This window comes from Kogia breviceps, chromosome 6 (genome assembly GCF_026419965.1).
Source record: "Kogia breviceps isolate mKogBre1 chromosome 6, mKogBre1 haplotype 1, whole genome shotgun sequence".
NCBI classification, from domain to species: Eukaryota; Metazoa; Chordata; class Mammalia; order Artiodactyla; family Physeteridae; genus Kogia; species Kogia breviceps.
Genome location: NC_081315.1, coordinates 56,357,275 through 56,375,903, shown reverse-complemented (window position 1 = coordinate 56,375,903; position 18,629 = coordinate 56,357,275). Strand labels below are relative to the sequence as shown.

Here is an 18,629-nt window from a genome sequence, read left to right as displayed (position 1 = left end):
CTGCGGGAGAATGACTTGGAAATGGGAGTCACAGGCTTGTTATTTTCATAAATCATCATGACTTTGATATTGACTTTGACATTGAACACATTTTCATTGAACAAGTTTTCACGTTTGTTTTGGTTCTGTTTTAAAATTGAAGGTCTAGTGATCCTCCACTGTGTTGTGGCAGATGGGAATTCAACCAGGAGTCCTGAAAATGATGGCCTTCTCTGTGGAGATCGTGGAGAAAACTGCCCAGGTAATGCATAACAAGCGATGCATTTGTTTTTATCAGCTTTACATTCAACCTCAGAAACTTGACCCCCCCCCCCGCTAAATTTTAAGTTGTTGATAATATAGTAATCATAAAACTAGGTAGTTTTTTGAGCACATGTTAATGTACCAGGCTCTGGGCTTTACGTACAGTAATTCATTCACACCTTGCAAGAACTCTGTGAGCTGGATAATATTTTTTACTTTATTTCAAGGTGAAGCTAGAAAGAATACATAACTTGCCAAAGGTCACACAGCTGATATATCACAAATCTGGCATTCACACTCAGGTCTTTCTCATTCTAGTGCTTCCATTCTTCATCATTATACTATTTGGGGCATTGTAGATGTGTGTGTGCTTCAGCTTCTAGCATGTGATGTCTTGGACTAGATTCATAGAAAGCTGGCATATTCTATTCAAATTAAAAAATTTTTTTTTTCTATTTTATAACTTAAAAGAAGGGAAGAAGGCAACAATTTTAAAACATATTTTACCTTGGAGATTCCTGAATTAGTATTCTCAAAGTTAGTAGTCTGAGGCAGGGATCAGCCTTAGTAAAGAGTCAGATAATAAGAATTTAGGTTTTGTGGGTCATGCGGTCTTTGTTGCAACTATTCTGCTCTGCCATTGAACTATAAAAGCAGCCATAGACCTAGGCAAATGAATGGCCTTGGAAGTCTTCCAATAAAACTTTATTTAGAGAAACAGGCTGTGGGCCAGATTTGGCTTTTGGGCCATAGTTGGCTGACTTCTGGTCTAAGGTCTGCCTGTCCTTTATAAATTGCATGGTCTGGTGTTCTACAGGAGTTGTTTCTTATTTTAAAACAAAACAAAACACAACACAGGCCAATTTCAAAAGTAGGGCAGAGTGGAGAAGAGCCTCCTGTATTCCCTGGAAACTTCTCTGAGCTGGGAGTATGGTGATGTGGTGTAAGTGCTCCTTTCCTGGCACCCTGGGAATGTTGTAACTGAGCCAGGAACACGCTGAGCAAGTCATCCTGATGTGAGTCATCAGTTCCAGCCCAATCTTCATCGTTTTTTCCCTCCCACTGGTGGGTGGTCTGGAGAGTGGCCCCAGTCTGTGGAGTCCATCGCTGTCTTAGGTCATGCTTGTGTAGGTCTTGTCACCCATGTAGTGAGAAGGACAAAGCCAGCTTTATGTGTTTGTGTGCTTTTCTTCAGCCTGGTTTCAAATGTCTTAAATGACAGCATTTTCACATTTCCTTTGGGAGATTATTCCATAATTTGATGATTGACAGTGTTAAAAAATTTTCCTCATCATCCTCCTAAATGTATTTTAAAATTGTTTATTGTAGTAAAAACATTTAACATGGGATCCGCCCTTTTAACAAAATTTTAAGTGTACAGTACAATATTATTAATTATGGCAACTGATGTTGTATAGTAGATCTCTAGAAATTATTTATCTTACAGAACTGAAACTTTAAGAGGAGAGAGGAGAAGAGATAAGAAAGCATTGAGCCTCAATGCATTGCAAAATTTAGAGGTTAGGGGAGCTGAGGTCAAACCAGCAGGGGAGAATAAGCAAAGGAGGTATCACATGAGTTCTTTTTTTTTTTTTTTTTTCCACATGCATTCTTGAAAAACAAAAGGAAATACAATTTATTCCCTGTCGATTCTTCTTTGTCTCCTAGCCATGAACAATGTTAGATACATGAAATACACTCAAATCTCAACACTGGATTCTTTTTTCTTCCTTTAAAGGGCTGGAATGAAAAGGGCAGCTCTAAGTGAAGGTTCACTCCTGTAAGCTCAGAAATGGTTGGCACAGTCCTTCTGGTTCAAAGACATGCTGATCAGACCTGATTGGCCCCCCGTGTAAGAATATCCTAGTAACCCAGGAGGGTAATAAGCACATCTGTGAGATTTATTTTTCTTTTCCTGGAGAAACAGACCAATTCACATTTTTTTTTTTTTTTTTGCGGTATGCGGGCCTCTCACTGTTGTGGCCTCTCCCGTTGCGGGGCATAGGCTCCGGACACACAGGCCTAGCGGCCATGGCTCACGGGCTTAGTTGCTCCGCGGCATGTGGGATCTTCCCGGACCAGGGCACGAACCCGTGTCTCCTGCATCGGCAGGCGGATTCTCAACCACTGCGCCACCAGGGAAGCCCCAATTCACATTTTTACAGGAAACTGCATTAAATGTAAGACAAATGGGAATCCTCAATTACAAAAAATTTTCCAATTTTGCACTTTTTCAAGAGCATCATGAATTTACATTCCCCTGTCCCACAGAGATAGTTGGCAAGATAAGAAGGAAAATTAACTAAAAAAATATAAAACTTTCTTCCTCCCCTCTTGGCTTAAGAAGGTTGTAAAATGAAGAAACCCTTATTGGGAAGATGCTTAGAATATTAAAGCCTCAGGCTGTACTTCATAGAATAGGAGGAAACGTTTCTCCAGACACTGCTGTGACCACTTGAACTCTTCTGTGCACTGGTTGTTCCCCCTATTTTTTAGGTCAGATATTTGTGTGAGAAGATGAATTTATAGGTATTTGTTTTCCTTCCTCTCTCTCCTTGATAACACTTGTGGGACTTCTATCTCAAAATTTAGTATCCCTTTCTAAATCTCTCACACAGAGATTGAACTATGTATCTAACTAAAGGTTTAGAGATACAAGAGGTTATAAACATTGTAATGAGATTTACCAAAAAAGCGTTGTCATAGTAATTGTATATTACCCTTAAAGTTGATTTCAGAAGAGTTGCTGATATTAATATCATTTGCAAAATCATTAAATAGATTTTTCATGAGCATTATTAGAATAAATAAGGGAAGGTTTTCTGAAAAGTAAACCTAATGTATCAATTATGAAGAGTTTTAATCACAAAGACATTACAAAGCCTGCTTTGTCTTGAGGATAAGAATCATGTACAGAAAGACTAAGGAATCACACTGTTTAATCAAAGCATCCATCAAATTGAGGAAACTTCCATATTTAAACTAGGTTATTTGGGTGTCTGCTGTATTCCTCCACTTTAGTTTGGTCCAAGGGAATCCATCACATGTCATCTAATTATTCATATGACCCTAACTAAGAAGGTGACCACTTCCTATCTATCTACCTATAATATCAGTGAAAGCTATTCTTTTTCCTGATCCCTTTCACTAACTGTTAGAATCAAATTTTGACATCACTGACCTGCAGTAGCCCTGGTGGTTTCTTATTTAATTGGTTGTAGAATCTTTGAAATACAGTGTCTCATGAAGAGTTTACGATATGTTACCTGTGGTGCCCATCTGCTTATAAGATTGTGTTGCGATCTGGTCCTCTGGTACATGTAATTTTCTCCAGCAATTTTGTGGGACAAACTCACTCCCAGAGGAAGGTTTTGGTTTGAGGAATGTGGGTTGGAAAAGAGGAAGGTGGGAGGGTAAAAGATCAGTTAAGTTCCACCACCCCCAGTATCAGGGAAATCTTCACGGCTGTTACATTTTCAAGACCATACCATTTACTTCTCAAAAGAGAAACACAGGGCTTCCCTTCCCTGGTGGCTCAGTGGTTGAGAGTCCGCCTGCCGACGCAGGAGACACCGGTTCGTGCCCCAGTCCTGGAAGATCCCTCATGCCGCGGAGCGGCTGGGCTCGTGAACCATGGCTGCTGAGTTTGCGCGTCCGGAGGCAACGGAAGAAGCCAAAGCAGTGAGAGGCCGGTGTAACACACACACAAAAAAACGAGAAACACAATATATGGGACTAATCATTCTTTTGTCATAAGATTAACCTTTTTCTTGGTAAACATCTCTGGAGTGGAAGGGTAGATTTTGCCATCCCCTGCCCTATGTCATCAGGTCTCATGATAGTCAGAAAATGTTAGATTTCACAGCTGTTCAATTTTCAGATGATGTGACCTTGATGAAGATTAGATGAAAGCAACTGGGATTTTAGGCGCATTTCAAAAGGGGGAATGCTGATAAGCCTTCTCATTACCATGAGAAAGAGAGAGGATCCCATTTGGGTTTTTGGGCGGGCAGGGACGTGGTATGTGTGATTAATGTTTCTTCCAGGTTTTAAAGTTCCAGAGAGAAATCATAGGACATTTTCTGCTTGGTGGTATGGAAGGGTTTTAAAATCCAAATAATGCTGGGAATATTTAAGGGCATGCTTATTTGCAAAGGAGAGAACTCTGTGAGCAATCAAAACAGGGCCTGGCAAACATTTCTCTGGCATGGATTTGTGTTGCTTGGATGAACCATGGCTGATCAAATCACTGCATCCAGCAGCTGCTGATTAAGGCGCTCTCTGGTATCTTGCTCTGTATGGTGTTTATTAAAAGACTGGCTATGTTTAAAGGGGTGTGACAGCCAGAGGAATTAGTAAAGTTCAGGATACAGAGCCATATGGCTTATATTTAGAGTCAGGTGTGCTTTGCAAAGTAGAAAAGACCTTTCTGGAGCAAGGAGATCCATCAGTAAGTCTTACTGCTTCTTTATGGGAGTATAGTTGATTTACAGTGTTGTGTTAGTTTCAGTTGTACAGCAAAGTGATTCAGTTATACATATATCTATTCTTTTTCAGATTCTTTTCCCATACAGGTTATTACAGAGTATTGAGTAGAGTTCCCTGTGCTATACAGTAGGTCCTTGTTGATTATCTAGTCTTAAATTCATCTCCTTGCCCTCCATTTCCCTGCCCCAGGCCTATATCATATATGTCTGCATGGCTCGGGTATGCCTTGGATTCCTCTTTGCCCCCTTGGCATCTTCCTACTTTAATCCATTCTGCACCTTCCTGTCTAATACATTGCTAAAATACTTCACAGTTTCGTTTTTACATATTTCATGTAATTTAATCCATAAGAACCTTCTTCAGCTCTCTCCCACCTTGTATTTCAAGGGTAAACACTTCAGCCCACTGACATTTGTGGTCTTTGACTTCCATTCACAGCCATCCTTGGCTGCTCTCCTTCAGGTCTCTTCCAGATCCATTAAATCTACCACCCACCTCCTGCATAAGGCTGGCATATTCCTGACCCCAAGCTTTTGCTCTTGACATTCTCCACAACTCAACTGCTTGCTCACCTCCTCCTAAAAAAGTCTACATTTCCTAGAAATTTTCTTTAATTAGATAAGCCCTCTTTGTACTGGCACAAGATTTGTCTTAGAATTGTCAAGATTTTCAAGATTCTAGAATCAACTCATTTACTGAGGACTTTATTGTCCCAGGTACTTTGCTAGGAATTTCCACAAGTATTTTTTATTTGAGCCTCTCAATAGTCCTTTAAGGTAGATGTTATCATCTTCAATTTCCAAATGATGAAACTGAGGCTCAGACAGCTTAATTAGCTTGCCTGGACCCATAGGGCTCATGAACGGCAGAGCTGAAAATGAAACACTAATTTCCTTCCTCCTAAGCTAATATATTTTCCACTGTTTCCATGTTTCCATGGTTACTATGGTTGTTTTTACTGGTTTGTTGCTTTTTATTGACTTACATTTGTTCTATTGTACCAGTGTAGATAGTTAGATAGTATATCCCTTATTTCTTTGATGTTTTCCAACGCCTACTACAGGGCTATGGAAAGAGGAAGTACTTGATGGATGGAAGCTGACCTTCATTTGATCGATTTATTTGCCAAAATACACAGATCTTTGCCTTTGAGACATTTCGCAGTTATTTCTGGGAGAAATTTCAATAAGAGTCTCGGGCTTCTCTGGTGGCGCAGTGGTTGAGAGTCCGCCTGCCGATGCAGGGGACGCGGGTTCGTGCCCCGGTCCGGGAAGATCCCACGTGCAGCGGAGCGGCTGGGCCCGTGAGCCATGGCCGCCGAGCCTGTGCGTCCGGAGCCTGTGCTCCGCAACGGGAGAGGCCACAACAGTGAGAGGCCCACGTACCGCAAAAAAAAAAAAATAAATAAAAAAAAAAAATAAGAGTCCCATTGATTGGCATGCATGGGAGCAAATATCTGGCATGTACAGGAAGTCAGCATGTCTGGTAATCAAGTCACCAACCAAAACCAGGTCAGCCAGCGCCTCAACAACATTCTGTCACCCTCTGAAACTCTGTGACCTGGCATCACAGAAATTTGCTGTATATAGATCATCCAGAGTCCTTTGCAATTCTCCTCTCTGGTGACCCTGGGCAATTTATATATATATATATATATATATATATATATATATATATATATATATATATATACACATACATATACTCATTTCATAATATTAATTAAGAAGTTTAGTAGTCACTGCTATTTATAAAGGGATTGTGTAATGTCATTGGGGTGCCAGGTGCCATACCAAGCCTAGTGTGAAATGCCCTCTGAAGTGACCACTGTAGGCTTCCTGGTTCCACAGGTGTCTGAGTCCTGCAAGCTGTCGGTCATACCATGACTATGGAAAGGCCGACCCTGGGCTGGAGCTGGCTAGTTAGAAGTTTTCTCTGGGTGTGGGCAGGTGTCTGTTGTGAATCAACACATGGAACAGCTAGTTAGTATTTCTTTACCGTTTCTCTTGACAATCCTTGTTTCTTGAAGCTTTCTACATGTAAACGATGGAGAAATCACTCCATATTACACCCCCTGGCTCCCACTTTGAAAAATTAGGCAATTAGGATTCTGAAAGGGAAGACAAGGAAGTCAGTGTAGAAGTGAAATCCTGGATATGAAGTTTACAGTGTTTTCCTCCTTCAGGGCAAGAGAAACCCTCCAGGGGTCAGATGAGAGGGATAATCTCCCATTCAGAGAAGCAGGATTTGTGGGTGCCGCAGGCTGAGAGCAGATGACGGCTACCTGCCTGACAGAGCACCATAGTGGAGCAGGCAGAAGCATGGACTCTGCGACAGGACTGCCTGGGTTTGAGGACCAGTTCTGCCACATATTAGCTGCATGATCTGGGAAAGTGATTTAGCCTCTTTGAGTTGTGCTTTGCTCATCCATAAATAGCAGTTAGAACAGTGCTTCCCTCACAAACCTCTTTTGAGTAGGAAATGAGTAAATACAGCCCTCTCTCCGAATCCGTGGGTTCTGCATCCGCAGATTCAACCAACCACGGATCCCAACTGGGGGATACCGAGGACCGACTGTAAATGCCTTTTAATACAAGGGACTTGAGCATCTGCGGATTTTGGTGTCACCTGGGGTCCTGGAACGAATCCCCCTCAGATACCGAGGGATGACGCTCTATATAAAGCATACAGACCAGCATCTGGCACTAAGTGCTGTGTTTAAGTTAAAAAAAGAAAAAGAAAGGAAAAAACCCTTCTCTCTTTTCAGTGCCATCAGCCCCATGTCTCTGACAATCTTCATGGGAAGAAGAGCCTTCTCTCTTACCACAATTATGCTTTACCCTTCAAACAACACTAACGTTTCTGAGAGGTAGTTTGGGCAGAAATCTTAGTTAAAATACGAAACATTCCTGTCACAATCCCCATTAGCCAATCTCTAGGGCTAGTGTCGGATCACAAAAGTCCGACATATGCCAGTGTGGGGAGAAGGAGAAATGAGAGATTGGAGTATATTCCACAAAAAAAACTGGCAGCACAATTAGGAATATGATTCTACTTACAAATGTATATTTAAAGTGAGTTGATTTATTGAATCATTTCTCATTCTTCAGCTACGACCACACAGCCAAAGCGAAGAGGCCACTTCTCTCGGTGCCCCAAGCAGTACAAGCATTACTGCATTAAAGGGAGATGTCGCTTCGTGGTGGCCGAGCAGACGCCCTCCTGCGTGTAAGTGAAGCACTGAGCCGACAAGCAAAGGGGTACAGACTGGTGCCGGTTTGTGGGGTGACAGGCCTGGAAAGTCTGAGCTAATCCAGCCATCTGTCGGGATGCAGTTCCCCCTGGTCCTACCCCCTCCCCTCCCTGAACCACTTGTTTAGGGGCCCCGTTGGACAGCTACTTATGGAGAAACTGACGCACACTTTCCTGCTGAAATATGACCGTGCGAGAGTCCAGATCGCCTTCCAGGCAGGGCTGTGTCTTCTGCTGCCTTGCGCAAGCAAAACTGTTTCTGTCCAGTGTTAAGGATGGTTTTCAGCTCAACTGAATTCCCAGGGGTTTATTGCACTCGAATGCAAACACAGTCTTCTGGCATGTGTTAGGTGAATGTAAATATGAAGGAATTTCTGCCAAATTACAAGCTAGTTTTGCAGGTGTCAATTAAGTGCATGGAAATCAGTCCTATTTTTAGAGATTCACAAAGCCTGTTTAGTACAGCAGGGAACTGGGAGGAAAGTTCTCTTTCCAACTCTTGGTAGATTGAGTCCAAGTTTAATTTTACTCAGGCACAAACAAATTTTTTGCATATCTTAAATATTTACTTTCTTCTAAAGATGTCTCTCTAAAGTGCTGTCTGAGACCCTACCTCGTAGAGGAGCAATATGATTTCTTAAGCATATTTTTGACCTAAAGTCATAGAATGTTGATGTTCTTCTGTGTAGTTGCCCCAGTATTCTTTTTTTTTTTTTTTTCACAATTATCTCAGAACAGTGATTCCAAGCCCTGATATAGTGGAACATTGAAGAGTCATGGACTTCTTCAAAGTTTGATTATAATTAAATTTAATTTAAAAATCAATATACACAGATAATACTTCGAGGGGAATAAGAAAAAAAGCTAATGTAAGGAAATAAGGAAAATGTGCTTGTGCATGTGTTGGGAAAAATAAAGATGATTTTTGTTTATTTATTTATTTATTTATTTTTATTTTTATTTTATTTTATATTTATTTTTATTTTATTTTTATTTATTTTTTATTTATTTTTATTATTTATTTATCTTTGGCTGCGTTGGATCTTTGTTGCTGTGCGCGGGCTTTGTCTAGTTGTGGCGAGCAGGGGCTGCTCTTCATTGTGGTGTGCGGGCTTCTCACTGCCATGGCTTCTCTTGTTGCAGAGCACGGGCTCTAGGCGCACAGGCTCAGTAGTTGTGGTTCAAAGGCTGTAGAGCACAGGCCCAGTAGTTGTGGTGCAGGGCTTAGTTGCTCCACGGCATGTGGGATCTTCCCAGACCAGGGCTCGAACCCGTGTCCCCCTCATTGGCAGGCAGATTCTTAACCACTGCACTACCAGGGAAGTCCAGGAGTTGATTTTTTAAAAAAATTCATTTAATTGCTCACTGACTTGGGAGAATATAATGAATTTTTAAAAGATTAATGCCCTTTAACCCAGTACATTTCTTTAACTGGTCCCTATATCTGTAGATGTACTGTTCTTTAATATTGCTGCCTTCTAGAATGAAAACCACAGGGTGTAATCTACCTGCCTGAGATCAATACACAGCCTGTCCCCCTCAGTCAGAGGTTAAAACCCATTTTCTCCCTAGCTTCTCTGATCCTGCCTTGACTTTCTAGCCACGTCTCTCACCACATTACCCAATGTTCTTCCATAATCCTACATTCCTTTGCATGGCTTATTAGACAAGCTTTTCTCATAGTCTGAAAGTTTATTCTTACTGACACTTTAAGATACAGCTCAAACATCAGCTCCTCCTGGACCCCTGCGTTGATTTGAGTTCAATGTCCTTCCTCTGTGATTCAGTCACATTTCTATGAAAGTTTTTTTCCCTGGAGCATCGCTGTTGATTTCTCTGGACATCCCTTCTGTGGCTGTGGGCTCCTAGAGGTCAGGGATGATGGCTTATTCATTTTCATATTCCAGTGCTAAGCACAGTGCCTAGAATTTACTAGATGCGCAAGAAATGTCTGACGAATAAATGAACAAGTCCCTCTGTCATGGTTCATCTAGTTCTGTGCTAGATGTCAAAACCAAGACCTTAATCTGAACCAGGAACACCTTCTTAGTGGTGGAATGATACAAAAATCAAGGGGAGGAGGAAGAGCACACGAATCAGGACTCAGGTTTTGGAGTAAGACAGACCTAAGTCAAGATTTTGTTTCCGCCAGTTATAAGCAGCATTAACAATGGGTCAGTCACCTTTCCTGAGTGTTTTTTTTTTTTAAATAAATTTATTTATTTTACTTACATTTATTTTTGGTCGCTTTGGGTCTTGGTTCCTGCATATGGGCCTTCTCTAGTTGCTGTGAGCAGGGGATACTCTCCGTTGTGGTGCGTGGGCTTCTCATTGCGTTGGCTTCTCTTGTTGCCGAGCACGGGCTCTAGGCGCACGGGCTTCAGGAGTTGTGGCACGCAGGCTCAGTAGTTGTGGCTCGCAGACTGTAGAGCACAGGCTCTGTAGTTGTGACGCACAGGCTTAGTTGGTCCACGGTATGTAGGATCTTCCCGGACCAGGGCTCGAACCCGTGTCCCCTGCATTGGCAGGCGGATTCTTAACCACTGTGCCACCAGGGAAGCCCCTGAGTGTTTTATCATCTATAAAAGAAGATAACATCTTCCTTTCAAGTGTTGAAAATTAAGCAAAATAATACATCAGGCAAAAGTACTTATTGTGATACCCAGCACAGAGTAAATGTTCCATAAGTTGTACCATTCAAGTGAATGGGAGGTACACATCTTAGGCCTGACCTTTTAGGTGACTTGGTGTAGCACAGATCAAGCAAAGCTGTCTTGTCATTGGTGATTACACTATCTCGGGAAACCATAAATATCTCCTTTTGCTTGGGATCATAGGAGTTTGTGGACTCCTGTCTTTACATAAAAAACTAAAGTGTGTTTCAGATAACTCAAGTCCCTTCTTAGTCTTCTCAGTATTTTCTTGGAATGGAGATGGTTTGTTTCCAGGTACATAACTTTGATTTATTTACATGGCACAATTCATTTAGGTAGTGTTACATGTGGGTGGGTACATGAACTGGGGAGCCAGACTTCCTGCATTTGAATCCAACCCCACTCACTTATTTTCTCTTTACCTCAGTTTCTCCACCTGTCAAATGGGGTTAATCATAGCACCTACTTCAAGGGTTGTTATAAGGGTCAATTGAGTTAATACTTATACATCTCTTAGAACCGTGTCTGGTGATTATTTCAGAATAGCAGTCCCAAATCCTGATTTTTCAGAGTCCTCAAGGGTCATAGCATCTTTTAATTTTAATTTATAAGATGTTTATTAAATAAAAAACTCATTTATTCATTTGCTCAGCATTTATTAAACATCTACTAGCATCTTTCACCCTTTGCCTCTTCCTCTCCCATTGGAATGACCATCAGCTGATATGATATTAATTTGATGAGCAGTGAAACAACGTGAGAGCCACTGTAACTGGCTGTGTATGAGTCTTACCAGCTACATGGCTTCATTGGGTTATAAGTTACAGGAAGGACTGCTTACTGAGAAATTCATTTAAAGCATGGGTGAGCAACTGAACCCAGAGCTTATAATTAGAAAAACATTCTAAAAGAGCAGCAAGTAATTGCTATGTACTTTATGGGCACAGTTATTGTTTTAAAATGCTGTATTTAGTAAATTTGTTAGAGAAACATTTCTACTAATTGGAAGAGACTCTATTTGTAGATTTTAATTGTAAACTTAAAAAAAAAAAAAACCTCTAAAGACCTCCCTCCCACACATGCAATTAAAAGGGATTTTTTTCCCCCCAGTTCCAGTCCTATGTGCAAAGGATTTTTGATATTTCAAGAGATTTCTAAGCTCTCTTCCTGTTATTTTGACCTTGCAATGAAGAGCCTAGCTATCTTGAAGGAAGCAATTTTCCCTCATACATCCTGGGGTCATTTTGCAATAGATGGCATTAGGTGTTTTTTCTCCTTTGCTTGTATTGAGCCTCACCTTTCAATTGATGGTTGTGACTGAGCGAGGCTTTTTTTTTTTTTTGTATCAGTTACAATATTGCCAGTAAGGGGTCTCCTTACTTGAGAAATAAAGCTTTGTGGGAATTAACTGCCTTAGCTCTTATCAAACATAAACGCTTGAGTGGCCTGGCAATAGATCCTTTCGTAAAACAAACAAAGAAACAAACACAACAAAAAATGAGGTTGCACAGGAATCTTTGTAAGAAGTAGAGCTTCATCTTTCTGAGATTTCAATAATTATGTATATGACCAGTATCTCTTTGTGTTTTGAATAAGTCTGAGGAGAAGAAAAAGGGAGAATATTTGTCAGTGCAAAGGTGTTGATGTTACAACATATAATTTTGGTTTTAAAATAGCCTTAGACAAACTTCTTAGTCATCTTTTACGCATCTTACACAATTCAGAGAATACTGTGGATGGTCCTTAAATCATTGAGCTTTAGGGAGTTGAGGGTTGCTTGAACAAATCTCAGCTTGGTCAAATGGCTCTGTATCTGCGCCTTCAGACGTGGGGCATCTGCAAAGTTGAGGTGAATTCAGGACTGTGTTGACAAAGTTGGAAGAATGAGAGGGGGAGATTAGTGCCATTTGGAGAGTCTGTTGATTTCTGGTCACAGCACTTTACTCGGGCCATAGGAAACAGGGGCATTTAGAGTAGAGTGGAGGGAACAGTGTACAGTTCTGAATATGTGGCCTCAGAGGGTCAGATAAAGGAACTAGGGAGGATGAGACCTATTGTATTTTGAGGGGGTGCAGTTGGGGAGGTGGTGAAGGGAAGAGTCATTCCTAGCTGTTACTCCTGAAAGCAGTAGAACCAGAACAGATGCATGGAAGTTAAAAAGAGAGGCCAGGGGGCTAGGGGTTGGGGGGAGAGAAATCCTGTAGAATAACATTTATGGAGCTTTCTATGTGTTCCATGTTTGATCATATAAAACCATATACTTTAAAAATAATTTATAATAGGAGAATTTGGGCGCACTGAAATGTTTTGTATTGTCCTATGATGAAATGGGAAATCCTGGGGCTTTTTGAATTCCCTGTCCTGGGGGTATTAAACACTTGGGAGTGCTGTGTAGGGAATTTTATCACCCCCTTCCTTTCAAGACAGATTTTAGTAAATTATCATCCCTGTTTACTGATATTGGGCATATTATTAATGATGTTCAAGGGATGACAGGTTTTCAGCAGAGAATGAAATTTCTCATGAACACAGTGGTTGTACAACTTAACATTTTTTAAGGAACTACACCCTTTATTAATTCCAAGTAATGAATACAGTGTTAGTTTCTTCAAAAAAGAAACAGTAAAGAGTTTTGAAAGTCTTTCACATTTGACCTTGTTGCCCTCTTCTTGTTTCACTTTTATAGCTGTGATGAAGGCTTCGCTGGGGCCAGATGTGAGAGAGTTGACTTGTTTTACCTGAGAGGAGATAGAGGGCAGATTTTGGTGATTTGTTTGATAGCAGTTATGGTAATTTTTATCATTTTGGTGGTCGGTGTCTGCACATGCTGTCAGTAAGTACTTTTAAATTTAACTTTAAGGGAATCTGAAAACTTTTATCTTTCCTCTCTTCTTTCCTTTCTTCCCTCCTTCCTAACTTTCCTCTTTCCTTTTTGCTTTGATTTAAATCACTTTTCACAGTTTGCCATCATTTATTTAGGAGCATTTATAATAAACACAGGACATAAAATTTTTGTCATTTTCTGAGCATAATTATTGTAATTTAAAATAAAATTTATATAAATCTCCTAATTTAAAAAAAAAGGAGGTGGGCAAAATGAATGAAGGTGACCTAAATGTACAGACTTCTAGTTGTAAGATAAATAGGTCCTGGGGATGTAATGTACTAATGGTGACTATAGTTAATAATACAGTATTGTATATTTGAGAGTTGCTTAGAGAGGACATCTTAAAATTCTCATCACAAGAAAGAAAACTTTTGTAACTAAGTGTGGTGATGGATGTTAACTAAACTTATTGCGGTGATCGTTTTGTAAATAAACAAATATCAAGTCATACCTGAAATGAATACAATGCTATATATCAGTTATATCTCAATTTAAGAAGTCAGTTATTTAGTCCTAAAGTCCATCATATTTTATGTGGGTTTATTAATAGGCTAAACAATACTTTTATTTTCTTAAAGTGTACCATGACACAACAACTTTGAAAGATGGAAACAAACAAAAATATTTTTTTCTTGGTCACATTAAAATGATGAATTTTATTTATGAAAGATGACTGCACTGTCCCTCCTGTCTTTACTTTTCATTATATACCTCATCTTTGGTAATTAAGAAAAACCTTGTTTTTTCTTTGAGGCAGAATGGCTTGGTATAATTCTTAAGTTAGTTTTGGAAACTCATCAAATTTTTTATCAGGCCAGGACTCCCACATAGCCTGCTAAAAAGGCATTTTCTAAAATGCTACCTTCTTGTCTTGAGAAGCCTCCTAAATTGTTACATTTACCCTCGGGCTGTGGTATTTATTAGAGGAGGGTGTTGCATGATGCCTTTCTTTACAACATTCTGGGTAGAAAGGCATTAGCATAGCTATCTGCAGCCTAGAGTGATTTTTGTCCCAGCTCTGTCATTAGACATCTTTGAGACCTTGGACAAGTTTCTTAACCTCTTTAAACTTTAATTTTATTTTCTGTAAGACAGAGGATTAAACCAAATAATCTGTAGGATTCCTCCCAGCTATAAAATTGAAAGGTGTTTTTTTTAAGATTTTACCTACTTTATGGCAAAAAGGAGTTTTTATAAGGCCAAGTTTGGGGCAGAGCTGGGAAATTCCCTATTTTATTACATTAATTTTACTTTAAGAAAACTGGACTACAGCCCAGAATATCTAACACACTTCTTAATTAGTACATCTAGAAACTTAATTAACATATCCAGAGGCTACCCTCACTCAGTCTCTAGGTTTTCTTATGTCTGTTCCCATTTTGTACTATTTCTTATTTATACATTAAATAAGGCTTATCAGTCTATTTTGTAAAATGACTTGGCCTGAAAAATTTTCTTGTGCTCACCAAGATCTATCAACTATTAGGTACCATATTCTTCCTATGTACCAATAACTACACCCTATCCACACTGATGCTATTGTAGCTATCATGTGAGCCTAGAGAAAGGGATGGATAAAGAGAGAACCTAAATTTTTTTTTTTTTAAAAAGGAACCTATACATTTTTAACAGTCTAGAAATAAGATCATAGGCTCTCTTGATTGATTTTGTAATTGCATTAACTAATAGGACCACACTAATTTCTAACACTTTGTTTTCCAAGTCCTCTTCTGAAACATCGAGAAAGAATAAAGAAGGAAGAAGAAATGGAAACTCTGGGTAAAGATATAACTCCTATAAATGATGACATTCAAGAGACTAGTATTGCTTAATGGTAAGTGTGATAAACTTGGTAGATGGGGAACAGGTGACATTTACCTGGTGAAGTAGGGCTTAACTGCATCGGGTAAATCATTGTTTGGAATTTGATTATGTTTAAAAACATCTAAAAATAAATTGACTTGTTTTTTCATAGAATCTGAAGCCAAATAAAAGACTTTCTCATATCTTTCTTTTGGATGTCACTCTACCACAGAGATAGAATGTGGACTTTTATATACTTTTTCTAATGTGCTGAGATCGGTCTGCTTTCTAGTTCTGCATGGCTGTGGTCATTATTTTATATTCTTATAAAATATTATAAGATATTTGATATATTTTTCCAATATATCACAAGAAAGAAGAATTTTAGTTTAGACATCTCACACTGAAAGGAAATAACAAAAGCAATATATATATATATATTTTAATAGTTGGGTTTTATTTTATTTACTTGAGCCCACCCGCTCCGCGGCATGTGGGATCTTCCCGGCCCGGGGCACGAACCCGTGTCCCCTACATCGGCAGGCGGACTCTCAACCACTGCGCCACCAGGGAAGCCCCAAAAGCAATATTTTAATAACTGCATTTATTGAGCATTTACCACATGCCAAGCACTGTTCTAAGCTCTTTTAAATATTCTATCATTTGGGATTTCAGCAGGAATCACAAATCCTCTCGGATGATCCAATAAAGACATTTCGATGAAGGGGCTGGGAGAGCAGGGATGAGGGCACCCATAGGAACGTTGAGGCTCCCAGAGTCTAGCAATTGCAGGAGGCTGAAATGCCGGGGAAGAGTTACCTTGGCATTGAGAATCTGGCTGTGCTGGAAGACCCCACCAGGCAGCAGCTGTAGCTGTGGATGGAAATAGCCACAGCAGGCACCTAAACAATGAAGGAGGCAGGAAGTGGAGAAAAATGCCCCCAAACCTTTTCTCCTCTTGCCTTCAGATCTTTGGCAGGTGCCTCCCACTAGCCAAACTCAATGAGAATCCAGAGGGCCTGGGAGCCCTTGTGATGCAATCTGTAGGTCAGCCCCCCTGGAGCGCGGAGCATAGCAGAGGAAGACTCGAGGGGGCACACGGAGCGTAACTAGCTCAGTCAGACAGGGTTGTTTTGTCTGTAAGGCATCAAGCACAACCAAACTGGTTTAAAATAAAGGAAGTGTACTGGCTCACATGCACTGGCAGTCCAGAGGGAAGGTAGTATTCACACTTGCTTGTACCAGAGTTCCCATGCAGAGAACATTTATTTCTGTCTTTCTGTTCACCAGTTGAAGAGTTGGCTTCATCTTTGGCTAATTCCTCTTAGGTCATAGAAGAGGCCAGCAGCAATCAAGGCCACATGCTTTCTTGTTCCCATCCAGCAAGAGAGAAAGGTGACTTTCTATATATAGCTCGCCCCACAGTGCAAAGAATCTCCTTTCCCAGGAACGCCCAGCAGATTAAGAGCCTATAGTAAATGCTTATCAAGAAATTATAATATTCTCCTAACTTATTACCAGAATGACACAGATGAATTGAAAACAAAAATGCTGGCTCTAGATATTTTTTGTAATTACGTAGTACATTTCTTTTCAATGGCTCGCTCTTTTTGTCCTTTTTCCTGCAGTCTATGACGATACCTCCAGGCTGGTGGCAAGCTACAAAACACCTTACTCATTTGAAAATGGACAGACTGTGTCTCAGGAAAACAGCTAGCAAAACGAATTTTAAATAATGTATTTACTTTTGGTTTGTAATGTTAATTTGTGTTGTTTACTATGGTTTTTATAATAATAATAATTTTATTATTATATAGTATTTGGGAAAAGCACCCAGTTAAGAAGGGAAATTTAATAAACTTCCACTTAAGTTTTGTCACCGGGATTACTAGTCAAACAAAAAAGAAGAGTAGGAAGGAGTTTAGATCTGAGGAATTGAATTAATAATAAAGCTACCATTTATCCAAAACTTACTATATTCTAAGAGTTTGAAATACATGATTTCCTTAATTCTTTTAAGAATCTAGGATCCTCATTTCTCATGTATAGAAACAAGCCCTAAGAAGTTAAATAATCTAACCCAGTTTTACAGAGTTAGGAATAGGTAGAGCTGAAACTGGAACTAAGATTTACCCAAGTTCAAAGTTTGTGCTCTTAACCATCTTTTTTTTTTTCATTGGAGTTGTTGCAACCTAACTCACAATAGAACCCAAGACTTCACACTAAACTGTGTTTTGCCATGACTCTGAGACACTGGTGCATTTTCCTGCAGAAATTCAGAATGCAGAGTCCTGGATATATGTTATTGTTACCATCATGCTTTCTGTAGTCTTGACTTTCATTATGCTTCTTGGCTCCTTTATAAATTCTCAGTGATATGCATACATTCTTACATTTCTAAAGCAAACAGATTTGCCCCATAGCTAGGGTAATGAGCAGAGATGGGAAGTAAATGCCTGAAGTCTTTAAGCCCCAGGTAAGTGTCTATGCTTGCTAAAGGATAGATACTAGCACTGGAAGAGGCAATGTTTCCCCGGGGTAAATGGTCAGTGACAGTACAGCAGAGCCCAAGCAGACACTGGCTGTGACCGTATCCTCATTTGTTCTTCTAAGAAAACAGTACCCGTGATTGCTCTCAGGTGAATTTTGGTGCAATCAAATTATGACCATAGTCAGCTATTACTTGGGATCATCTTGCCAAATGCTCCTTCAACTCCAGATTACAGTTAATAAAGATTCTTTTTAAACCTGAAAAAGCAGAATGCACATTGAGCCAATATTCCATAGACTATGGGATTTCCTACATTGGCTGGGTGGATCATTTATAAAAACTGATGAGATGTCCTCAAATTGCTTCACTTTGGCTGTTGTGCCTGTCAGAAAAGCAGCTTTTCCAGAAACTTTGTAAATTTTACTTTGCAGTGTAGACTCCACACCCAAAGTGAATCAGACAATGCAGAGAAAAGGTGAAGTTGTATATTACCTTTTATCACATGTCATGTTTCAAGTGAGACTGAGGCTGTGCTTATGTATAACACAGAAATAGCTCAAATATCAATGAGAGCTAACTGAAACAACTGATAATTTTCTAAATCCATTTTTTTCTCCCGAGAGTGACCATTCTTGAAATAGGATCAGTTTCAACCAATCCACGTTGTGTACACTTTATTTTCAAAAGCCTCCTCTGAGCTCTTTCATGCTCTTTTTCTTTCTCAGTCTTCATTGATACTAAGAGTGCTTGAAACAAACACACAGAGGTTGGTTGACCAGTGGATTCTCTCAAGACAATTCAAGCTTGGGAA

General features: G+C 39.8%; 1 protein-coding gene across 1 annotated transcript in view; it reads left to right on the top strand.

The window, feature by feature from the left end:
• BTC (betacellulin) overlaps positions 1-17,105 on the top strand; it is a 42,455-nt gene extending 25,350 nt beyond the window's left edge. Inside the window, exons 3-7 of the mRNA XM_067036248.1 lie at positions 143-241; positions 7,842-7,959; positions 13,324-13,470; positions 15,248-15,303; positions 16,956-17,105. Coding sequence (XP_066892349.1) covers positions 143-241; positions 7,842-7,959; positions 13,324-13,470; positions 15,248-15,303; positions 16,956-17,044 — 509 coding nt within the window. The 3' untranslated portion in view covers positions 17,045-17,105. The remainder of the gene's footprint in view (positions 1-142; positions 242-7,841; positions 7,960-13,323; positions 13,471-15,247; positions 15,304-16,955) is intronic.
• The last annotated feature ends 1,524 nt before the right edge of the window (positions 17,106-18,629 follow it).